The 12,247-nt window shown below is 40.6% G+C and overlaps 1 protein-coding gene across 1 annotated transcript; it reads right to left on the reverse strand.

Moving 5' to 3' along the window:
• Positions 1-900: 900 nt before the first annotated feature.
• On the reverse strand, positions 901-9,593 carry LOC131584178 (toll-like receptor 7). The gene is made up of 2 exons (XM_058849017.1): positions 9,348-9,593; positions 901-6,770 (listed from the first exon to the last, which is right to left on the reverse strand). Exons 1-2 carry the CDS (start codon positions 9,348-9,350, stop codon positions 3,630-3,632), a joined length of 3,144 nt encoding a protein of 1,047 aa, XP_058705000.1. The 5' UTR covers positions 9,351-9,593; the 3' UTR covers positions 901-3,629.
• Between the last annotated feature and the right edge of the window lie 2,654 nt (positions 9,594-12,247).

Raw genomic sequence — 12,247 nt, forward strand, 5'->3', positions numbered from 1 at the left:
TGGGGAGGAGAGGTGGAAGGAGGTGGATTTAGCTAAAGCAGCCATCTCTCAGAGGCTAGCTGGGCACTGGTCTGCTGCCAGGAGGTGGTGAGTGATCACTTTCTCATCAATTTGCCTTTTTCTCTTTTTCTTAACTTATTAGCCTGGCTTTTCTTTACCCAAGAGCTTCACCTCTACCCAAGAGCTCGGAAGCTGCTCTCCCAATCCTCCACCCAGCCCCGATGGGTGCAGCCTTGGCTGCCAGACAGGGGCAGCCGCCACTCAGCACAGGAGAGACCAGCACTGACAACAGAGCCTGACAAACTGAGAGAGGGACTTGTACAGTGAAAACACTCAGGTTTCACTCCCCACAGTCCACTGCCTCAGAAAAAGGCTCTGAGTGTTTGACTTTTAAAACCTCTAGGAGTCTATGACAAGAGCTGCCAGCAAAGCTGCAAACATCAAATACTCTTACCAAGAAAGCCAGAAATGTGTACTTGCACTAGGGCATTGGAATGCTTAAAAAAGAAGGTTTACAGACAAATATCAGCTAAAAGAATGCTGCTGAGAGAGGAATGTTTCCCACCAGGCTGAACTGTCAGACCTTCAGAGCAGAATCCAGGCATGCACCAGGGAGCATAGAGAATTAAACACACCAAACACCTCACCATTGTCTGTTCCCATGGCTTTAAATTCTCTCAGAATGGATGCAGTTTTCACAGAGCTGTTGGAAGTCACCTGTAACTCCTCATAAGCATTTTGGGTGCACAAAATGCAGCACATAGAGTAAGATTAGTTCTGCAGTTTCCCTTCTGCTCTTCCCCCATCTCATCCTGTTACATGCAGTTGAGTGGGTTTGCTTCCAACAATCTAAGAAATACAAACTTCAACTTCTCATGAGATGCTGCTCAGACTCCCAAGGAAGTTTAATGTTGTGTCCCTTCTGTCAGACCATAATAAAAAAGAGAAAGATGATCTTATTATGATGTTTAACAGTCTGATGTGATTAACAGTTCATCCTTATATTCAGGAAAGCTGGAGGATGATATAAGAACAAGGTTTGCATGAGAGTCAGTGCCTACATTCTTCTCTATTTGACTGATGCAGGCCACAGTCTACAAAAAAAGAGTTTCAAAAGAATAGAAGCATAAGCAACCTCTTGGCACAAGTAATTTTGAAGCTTTATTTACAGTACTTGTGCACAAGGAAGACAAATAATTCAGCACTTTGAATCAAAGGTCTGATATATAAAGCAACTGAACTGATACAGTGCATGAAATGTATTGTATGCCTTTTGTGTAGTGCTGAGGTGCAGACTGTGGTATAATTATGTGGCCCCAGACCTCAGGGTTATTAACAACTTAAGTACAAAGTAATGTGGGTTAAATGATCTTACATTTAAGAAATTTTCTTTACCAAACAATACTGTTGATTCATTTTGTTCTTGTGTTATAACACAGTTATAGACTCTTCCGAAAGGATAGGTAGGACAGGCAAATCAGGGGGTGGCTCTTTATATGAGGGAGGGGTTGATGATGACATGGTTAAGAGTCTCTGAGAAGGATAAAGATGTTGTGGGAGTATACTATCAACCACCCATCTGGGACCATGACACTAAGGAATTATTCCATAAAAAAATAAGGAATATCTCTAGGTCAGCTGTCTTTGTCCTTATGGGTGATCTTAACTTCCTAGACCTCAATTAGCAACACCATACAATGGACACAAGCAGTCCCAAAGCATGTTGGAGATGATTTCTTGGTGGGGATATTAAGGGAACTGACTAGGAAACATGTCCACCTAGATTTGTTGTTTGGAAACAGAGAGGGATTCATGGGCAAAGTGGTGATTGGTGACTATCTCAGTCACAATGCGCACAAAGTAGTTGAACTTCAAATCATTGGTTAAGAATACCATAAGAAACCGTAGCATCATATAATAATTAAGGTTGAAAAGACTTTAAGATCATCAAGCCTAATTATCAACCTAACACCATGATCATGTTTACCATTAAAACATATTCTCAAGTGCCATATCCACATGTTTTTTTAACAGTTCCAGGGATGGTGACTTCACCACTTCCCTGGGCAGTCTGTTACAATGCTTGACAACTCTTTCAATGAAATTTTTTTCCCTAATATCTAATGTAAACCTCCTCTGGTGCAACTCCAGTCCATTTCCTTTCATCCTGTCACTTTCTACATGGGAGAAAAGACTGACTCCCACTGAGTATAGCCTCCTTTCAGGTGGTGGTAGAGTGATAAGGTCTCCCTGAGCCACCTTTTCTCCTGGCTAAACAGTGCTGTGGAGAATTACGTAAAAGGCTTTACTAAACTCTGATAGACAACATCCGCAGCCTTTCCCTCATCCAATAAGCAGGTCATTTTGTCACAGAAGGAGACCAGGCTGGTCAAGGAAGATCTCCTTTTCATAAACCCATGCCAGCTAGACCTTATACCCTGGTTGTCCTGTACTTCTTGCATGATGGCATTCAAGATGATTGGCTCCATGACCTTCATTGGCACTGATGTCAGGCTGACACGCCTTTAGTTCCCCAGATCCTCCTTCCAATGTTAAAATAAAATCATAAAACATCCACTCTTCTATACAGGAGAATATTTCTCCTGCTTCTGTTGTAAATCAATAACACCACTATGATAATTTGGAGGATAAAAAATCCTTCTTGTCTATAATATTATATGAACATTAGTTTTCCTGTTTGTGTTCTTGTCTGTCTGCATGCCTACTAAACTAAATCAAAAAGGGGACTATTTAAAGAAAGAACCAGACAGAAAAGGTAGGCAAGGAACTACCAGAGGCAGCTGAGATCACATAATCATAGAATGGTTTGAATTGGAAGGATCTGGAAGCTAGCTAGTTCTTTGTATCTTTTAACAGATTTTCTCCATCTGCCTTGTGCCCCTCCCTCTGCCCATCTGCTGTCCTGCTCCCTCTCCTTGCACCCATGCAGCAGTCCATGCACAAGGAGTTATTCTTTATCTTATAACTCTTTTCCACCTACAGCCTACAAGCTTTTCTGAATTCACATCTCACCTTCCTATTTCAGTCCACACAAATTCTTCCAAGTCTCTTCAGATTTGTGAGCTTTTTGACTGTGCAACAAAGGGAGAGTTCCTGTACCAGACCCAAGCCCCTGACACCAGTCACAGAATTTGCTCTCCCCAGTTTCCCCACGCAGACAAAAGTGGAAGACTCAGAAGCTGTAAGCCTAAGATAAAAAAATCTTTGATTTTCCCAACTCCTAAGATCAAAGAATGAGCTTTTATAAAGCTATTTCCAGACACAAATGTGCAAGCGATTTCTTTTCTTGATTTTCATAAATACAGCAAATAGAGAAACTATACATTTTAACTAAAATCCCATTTATTCCAGCAGTGTCTGAAGTGCAACTTTGGGCATGGTGCAACCACTCCTTCACTCTGTATACTTGAGCACGTTGACCAAGTGTCTAATCCACACTTGCCCCAACCACAGAAGATGCTGGAGGCATATAGTGAACTAAAAGCTGGAAGTGGTGATTTTCTGCAACAATGACTTCCAGGGGGTAGTGCATTGTTTCTTGCTGTGCACTAAAAAGTGTCAAGCAAGGTGCATGTGCATCATGACAATATTTAAGGGAAAGAGTAGAACTAAACAGTTTCTTGAAGAAGCTTGTTGTAAGCCAGAGAATTGCTCGTAGCTATGGCATTTTTCAGGCACTGCCAGAAGTAGGGCTGAGACTGAGGATTAGTTGGCCATTCCAGGACTGAATTTCTGCACAGCCTCTTCCTCAGACGGACATAGCGGGACTTCTGCAAAACCTTCTCAAGAAATATCAAGATAATGACATCCATTTTTTCGTCTAGAAGGCGCTGATGAGCCATATAAAATGTTGTCTTGAAGCGGCCACTTTTAATATACCTGTTGGTCAGCACAAATATGGTCTTTTTGCTCAGCTGAATGCTCTGGGAAAGGTTGTCAAAGACCGGCTGTCCTGGGAGCCAGTCCCTTCCTTCCAGGCATAAATTGAACTGCCTGGCTTTTTGGTTTTCCAGCCTTTCAATCAGTTCTTGCAGCACCCACTCGTTCACAGCTGGATCTTCACTGTCATAGGCAATAAAGGCATCGTAGCAAGCGGCTGGTGACGACAAGCGCTGATAGCCCTTCAGCTTGGCAGCGCAGTAATGGTAGCTGTACCACACATCCCAGAAGTAGAGATGGCTCATCACAGTGAACACCGCCAAGCCCAGGACGGCTGAAGCTGACAGAGCGTACAGGATCAAATAGGACGTGTCCAGCTCACAGGTGTACAGGTCCAGGAAAACCACGCTCCTTCCCTTATGTGCCCCTGGGCCAGCACAGGTGACGTCTGTGGCCAGAAGAGGAATGGTCACCTGCGTCCGGTTGATCCACCACACAAACCACACAGCCTCACAGTTACACTTAAAGGGGTTGCCGTGCAAAAGCAGCATCTTCAGGTTGTTAATGACATTTTCAGGGAAGCTAGATCTCTTAATTATTTCAATCTTGTTTGAGCTGAGGTCCAAGTATCTCAGTTGAAAAGCACCCCGGAGAAAATGTTTGGTTAGCACGTGAATGCGATTGTTTCGCAGGATCAGTTCCTGCAGCGATGAAGTGCAATTGGACAGTTCTCGAGGAACATTAGTCAGAAGGTTATTGCTCAGGTCCAGAGTTACGAGGTTCTTCAGAGAGGGGAGGTTTCCCCAAATGAAACTCTTCAGCTGATTATTCGTTAAGTTGAGGACCTTGAGACTAGGAGGCATTTTTTCAAAAACACTATGAGGCAAAAAACTGAGTGAGTTGAAGGAAATATCCAATTCTTCCAGGCTGGTCAGATTCTTGAAGAATGACAAGTATCTATCATTGCCATCCTTCCAAAGAACATCTAAGTGATTTCCTCTGAATTCTAAAATTCGAAGAGATTGACTTTCCATTCCTGTATCAATAGTGGTGGAAATATCATTGCCATTCATCATCAGCTTCCTCAAATGGGGTAGGTTTTTCATAAAACTTAGCACGTGAGTAACACCTTCTGCCAGAAAGTAATAGTTGTTATTGCTCAGATCTAGAATTTCTAAATATTTTAGTTCTTTGAAAGCAGTTTGGTATAACAAATCAACTCTGTTGTTAGAAAAATCCAGATATTTCAATCCAGACATGTAAAAGAATTCACTTCCATTCAAAGTTTGACTTATTGCATTGTCTGACAAGTTAAGACATTTCAGGGAGCTAAGCCCCTGAAAGTCTAAGGGGTTAACAAAAAATACATTGTTTCTGCTTAAATCCAATGTTTTTCCATAGTTAAGGCAATCTTCCTTAACTAAAGACTGGTAAGAAGAATCCTCTTTGTCTTTGGAACGGCAACTTCGCTCATACACATCATATCTAAAATAATGCATCTCTTGTTGTACTTGTCTGTTGTATTGGTCGACTGAAATGGCAGGATTAGAGCAAAATCCATAGAGGTTGCTTTCCCCTGAAGAAGGAGAAATTTTATTCACTGAGAGATCAATGAACTTAAGAGCTGGGAATTCATCAAACACAGTTAGGTTTGCAATTTTAATAAAATTAGTCCCGAGATCCAACATGGTTAGATTCCTAAGACTGAGCAGTGGATATAGATCTTGTGCCCTCAGCTCTCTAAAGACATAACCCTTGAGCCTCAGGATTTCCAGGTTAGAGAGGGTAGAAAATGTCTCAGAAAGATTCAAGAAGGGAGAATACACCTTCAGTTCAAAATTAAAGGACAGATCAAGCTGCACAAGGCTGGGGATAAATGTCAAAAACTGAGCATCTCCAATCTCCCTTATGAGGAAATTTTGGGAGAGGTCAAGTTCTTTGAGATTCCTGAAGTTTTTAAACCAGCTGCTGGGTATGCTCTGTAGAGAGTTACTGTGAAGCCGCAAAATTCTTAATTTTTCCAAAGAATCAAAAGCATTTGAATGTATCTGAATTGAGCTCTTGGGACAGGGAATGCAGGGATATGGGGCATTATAGCAACGTGGGCAATTGCCACTTAGGTCGAGAATTTCTAGGTTGGGGAGACCACTTAAATCCTTCTCTTGAATCTCTTGAATCATGTTGTTGTAAATATACAATTCCTTTAAAGTAGATGACAAACTGGGAGGAATTTGTGTTAAGTTGTTGGACTTCAGGGATAGTACTGTTAACTTTTTCAGCCCCAGAAAGGCTGTTTTCTCAATTTCAAATGAAACATTGCATGGATTACGGTAGTAACAGTTCTGTCCAAGATACAACACCTCTATGTTCCCTAGCTCCGAGAAGCTGGCTTTTTGGATAGAAAAGATACTGTTTGCTTCCAGACTCAGCAGGCTTAAAGCAGCAGGAAGACCTCGGGGTACTTCTGCCAGCTGGTTTGCATCCAGATACAATGCTTTCAATCTTGTCAAGGCAGCAAAACTACCATTCTCAATTTTCAGTGGGCTGGTGCACACATGATTTTTGGGCCCCAGTTTGACAGGCACACAGTTGCATCTGAAGTCAATCTCCTCGAGGTTTTCAAGATGATTTAAGGATGTTGGGTTGATATGGGGAATGTTATTAATACTCAGAGTGAGGTTGGTAGCATTTCCAGGGATCCCTCTGGGGACTTCTGTAAGGCGCCGGTCAGTGCAGTCCACTGTCACAGCACCTTCTGAAGATTTAACATCACAGGGTAAAGTTTTGGGAAACCAAGCCCCAGACAGCAGCATTGGGAATATGAAGAGCAAGATAAATGGCAATGCATTTGACATCTTTGCACAAGGTACCTAAAATCAAGGAAATATGGACGTATTAGTTTAATGCAATGAAAGTATTTCATCTGTACACTGGTATAAAGGACACTGGTATAAACAACAACAGCTGAATTTGGGTCCTTGTTTCACACTGACCACAAATTGATTTGCAGGTAGGATTATAAGTTTCAGGAAGCATATGTTGGTTTTTCCTTTCCTTTTTTTCCCAGCGGACACAGCATTTTATGCATATAAAAAATGTTGTGAGACTAATGAAAAAACAGAGTTTCTAGCCAAACCAAATGGCCCACAATGTCCCAGCAACAGCCTATCTCCATCTTTTATTGCAGAGCAATGGAACTTTGGTCCAGGAACATTAGCCAAGGGATGTGCCCATGGAGCATAGCAGAGCATTGCTAATGAAACCATAAAGTCTCTCTGCACTGCGAGACATGTTTCAATATTATATGGGTACCCTTTAATGTGCATCTGATGATGCACAGCAGAGCAGATCGTGAATGCTGGCTATCACCAGCCATGGACACAGAACCTGCAGTCACAGAGGGCAATACTGGCAGCCAGTGCACATCAAAGTCCAGCAGTTTTTCTCCCTTTAAAACAAGGAAGTTGTAGGAATGAGGCCTACAGCCATGAGATATGGTGTTATATATGTGGTAAAGGGGTTTCCAAGAGATCTGTGGCTAAGGGATTACACTGGGCGTGATGGTTTGCTGAAGCGTGATACAACATCAGGCAGAAATGGGTAACCCTTTTACCCTCAGCCAGCCAGGTTGAAGAGGAAGTAATGCTAAAGTGTCACAATTCTGTACTTTCCTTGTGCAAGACCCAAAGATTTGTAATCTCTTTGTTTCTCTTGATGTCCCTCATTTACATATATGCTGCTGCTTTCTGTCCCCCATTAATAACAACAGTAACAGAATATTTGACCACAGTCTCGCTTCCACTTCTCCCAAAAGTATAAATTGGCATTTGACATCTTCATTGGCAGAAAACAAGAATACAACCATTTTACAGATGAGTCAATGGAGTTATTTCTCTCACTTCACAAAACTAGGGGTGCTTCTTTGGTAAGATTTGCACTGGGACCACTTACATAGCACTGTACATTTGTATGTTGCAAGTCTAGTGTACTCATCAATTATCCAGTAAATTACACTATTGGGGAATCTGTGTTCATGGAAGTTCTTATTGAACTAAACCAGACTTACAGTGATGAATCAGTAATACTCACAACCAGTGAATCTGTTCATGAATGAGATGAGGATTATAGTGTAAATCAGATTATTGTTGCATCTGAAACAGTATCTGGAACCTGACTAGACTTAGTAGTACTAAATTGGCTCAAATCAGAAATTGAGTCCATACACACCCAGCCCCTCTGATATCTGAGGACCATCTGGAAAGCAAGGGAGGTTATTTTATGCCAAATTGCTACACACTTAATGCAACAGGAAGAAAAGCTAATTAGATTCAACATTTAAAGATGTGATAAACCAAAATAAACACTGTCCAAGCATTAGAGCATGCCATGGGCAAGGTATGACTGCAGTCAAGATTGAAGACACAAACTTTTTACATGAACTTGTACACAGCCATTGCACTCAGACCCTTAATTCTAGGTGGTAGTCCAATTTTCTCATTTTATTGTCATTAACCTAGGCTGCACTGACATTGAAGAGAGGAAGGGGGGAAGGAAGAGAGAGATAGACTGAGAGATCCCTCTCCAGCTCCTGCTTGGCTCTGAAGATGTAGAAAGCTCTGGCTTACTACATACTAAACAGAGATTAATATTGCGTATTTAGGTGCCTGGAATTAGGTGTAAAGAATCTGGGTTTTGAAAGTCTTCATGAATATGTTTGCAAGTTTCTCACATATTTCAATTTTTTCAGGGACCTAAGTGTTTGTTGCAGAGCCAACCTACCTCTTTGTGCTTCATTTCTTTGTATATTCTTCACTTTCCTGATAATCTTTTAAATGCATTAGCTATTTGAACTGTAAAGACTTACATTCTGGTGCTGTATCTGGCTGTTTGCATGTGTAAAACCTTGCATCCATTATAGAACCAGAAACAAACAAAAAGACTTCTAAATAAGACCAAAAAGCAATGCTGTCTTGTGCAATGTCCTTGCAAAGAGAGGCTTGCTTAAAAAGTACAGCTGGAGTATGTGAGCTGTTCTTTTCTCTGTGATCTATGCTTGGCTTCATAAGAAGTTCAAAAAGAACTAATATACTGATCTTAACTGGCATGTGCATAAACCCTTAATAATTTAGGGTGTTCTTCAAATATTCAGCAGCAGTACAGCTATATGTTTCTGAAGGAAGGTTTTCTGCTGGAGTTCCATATATTTGTTCGTGGAGGAAAGGTTTGAGAAACACCTGAGAAGTTACAACAAGTAGAAAACATTTTATGCTAATTCTGAAGTATAGGAATACAAATAAATCCTTTCCTTTTATAATGCTCTGCAGCTTCTAACCATAGCAGTAAACTGGACCATTTAGAAAACAGAAAAGCAGAATATGTTCTTGAAAATCTTTCACAACAGTCCCAGTCAAAAATGTCTAAGAGCAAATCCAAAAAGTTTTACATACCATATTCTTTGTGCTTCCAGGTCTGACAGATTAGATTCTGGAAGAGACCATAAACGGGAGCAGAAGAGAACAGCATCAAAGTTGTTTCCAGTGGTTCAGCTGAGGTGTAGAGGAGAATGTAACATGACATAACCCACTCAAGACAACAGTAATCTACACCGTATCTTCTTTCTCTTCATCTGAACACCAAAGGAAGGCAGCTTCAAAATCCTTAATGACAGAGTATGAGATTAATCAGCTAGGAGACAAAAGCATTATACAAGGGTAATATTCATGTGATCCACAGAGATTGCAGAAGCTCAAGTTCCTTTTTTTTTTTTCTTTTTTCTCTTTTACTGTAAGCTGCATGAAGGGAGACAAAAACTGTTAATTGACATGGAAGTTTAGTAATTTTTATAATTATTATTTGGGGTTTATTTCTCCAGTTAATAGCTTCAAGGATTCAGATCTTTCTAAGAATCCCTTTATGTGCTAATATGAGTAGACAGATCTCTTAAGCTGAATACTTTATGTAGAGTCTGGGAAAAATGTCTGTTAAGTGAAAGGAACTTGGGGAAGGGAACCAACACCAAGACAAATAGGATAATGGTAAGGGCACATGAAACTGAACATAAAGAAGTGAAAACTATGTGGAAGAGTGTGCACAAGCTGGATTGTGAATGATTTCTTCAAGTGACCACCCATGTCCCTGGTACATGTCACTGGAACATGACATGCTTGGTGTCCACTTTGCTTGCATGAAGATTTTCAAAAACACAACATCCAGTCACCTAGCCCTGTAATTTATGACAGGTGCTCCCTCATATTCTATGACTACAAACTGGAAATTTTAATAGCTGTACTGACACTTAGCAGTTTCTTTTGCTCTCAGGTTGATATTTTTTTGTTTTATCATTAGGAACTTAACCAGCTAAGAGCTCAAGGAGTTTCAATTCTATGTAAAGTGAAACTGCAGCTTTAGCTGAGTGCTAGTAAAATGCAGAGCCCTCCTTAATTTTTTTAATCTATGAAATGTGGTAAGCAAAATATAGCAATAATTCCCTTGAAGTGATGAGGGCAGGGTAAATAGAGGGGAGTTTTCAGAAGCCCAGGACTTCTGAACTATAACTTGATTTTTTAGAGGCACAGGGAGTTTAGGTTTAAAATCAGGTTTACTGATCTTAAAAGTTCAGTTTCCCTCAGAAATTGCACAAAATCTCTTATGCCTCTCCTGAAACACGAAGTAACTGAAAGCAGAAAAGTACTTCCTGCTTCATTATTTGTTAGGGGAGGACCTACTGGTAAGAGCAAATGTATATTATGGCTACTGTGAGTGAGGAAAATAGTTTAAAATAAAGCAGAAGTGCTTAATTGTCTTAATTCTTCATCTACAAGTTTGGTTGAAAGTTGGCTTGTAAGCAGATTGGTGAATTCGCATTTCCTTTTTTTCTTTCCTTTGTCTACAGGAGGTTGCTTTATCTCATTTGTCAAAATCAATATTCCAATGTGTTTATTTTAAATCTTGGTAGCTTATTTACAGTCTTAAAGTCTTGCTGCAATGTGTTTTCTCTGAAGTGCTGACCCTCATTTCAAGAATAAGGGTACAACTCCATCTATTCATGGCTAATGCAGCATTCAGTGAAACATGGCATAATTTTCCCACAAAATGATTCAAGAAAGCCAGTTAGCTTGCTCAGCTTTTGAAATATGTAAGTTGAATTTTCAAAATGATGTTGCTGATAGTCATTGCAGAAATGTGTTTGTGGGAACTAAAAATAACCAAAACAATAAACAGAAGACAGCACTGGAGGAGATTTGCCTTTAACAAGGGCAGAGGAAGCACTCAGGGCGTGGTGAGGGAGGACACGCTGACAGATCTGTGCTAAGAGTTTACCCAGGGTGCTGAGATGTGGCCAAGGGAGCCACTAATACCACAGAAACAGACACTGCCTTTTCTGAAAGCTCAAGCTGCCCTAGACTACCTCAGTACCAGGACTGACGGTTTGGTTTATAACAGGTAAAAATCGTTGTTCAAAGCAAATGTGCCCAGCACTCTTGTTTTTCAAAATTAGTTACGTTCAAGGGAGCCAGAAGCCATCCAGAAATAGCTGAAATAAGATGGAGCTATTTTCCAAGTTCTCCAGGGTCAGCACTGCAACTGTGTCCCTTCTGCTTGCCCCTTCCTCAGGGGCAAGAAGGACAGAGTAGCCACAAACATAATTCCTTCTTTTCTCTGAGTGATGATGATGAGGAGAAGTGCCAAGACAGTAATGCTGGAAGTGATGGTGAAACTGGGGGCAAATCATAAAACTGGCAGGTTCAGAGGAAGTAAGTGGGATATCCTTAGATCCTGTTTCTTAGTGATGACATTGCTAGCCTTTTTTCATGGTTCATTTAGGTAATCCTGCCATGGTTTATGAAGTCATCTTCAGGCAAGAGCACTGAGGGAGCACTGGAGGAGCCCCTGCAGGGCAGCATGGACTCAGATGCTGGTGGACCCAAACAAATCACATAGCAGGAGAGTAGCTCCATATTGAATAAAGGCTTAAGATTATGGCAGGCAAGCTACTGTAACACAGCTCACATTAAACATGCATGCCCATCAATTTATGGAGTTCTAAAGACCATGAGACATAATTTTCTCATTTATTTTAGGCCTTGATACTGCGTTTTTGAAAACTGAATAACATTTCTATCTGTGAGGGCTACTATTCAATAGAGATTATTTTGATTCTAATGTCATGAACTGCACTTGCAATGGATTGATTTCTTGTCCCCCTCTATGTATGTATGTTTACACATGGAAACACTTATATGCAACAGGAATGTATTTTTAATAGTGTATATATTACATGTATCTAGATATAGTTGCAGATACATCATAGCACAATGTTCTAAGTCTTTTTACTGGTTTAACCAAG

Source organism: Poecile atricapillus, chromosome 1 (genome assembly GCF_030490865.1).
Source record: "Poecile atricapillus isolate bPoeAtr1 chromosome 1, bPoeAtr1.hap1, whole genome shotgun sequence".
Taxonomy (NCBI): Eukaryota; Metazoa; Chordata; class Aves; order Passeriformes; family Paridae; genus Poecile; species Poecile atricapillus.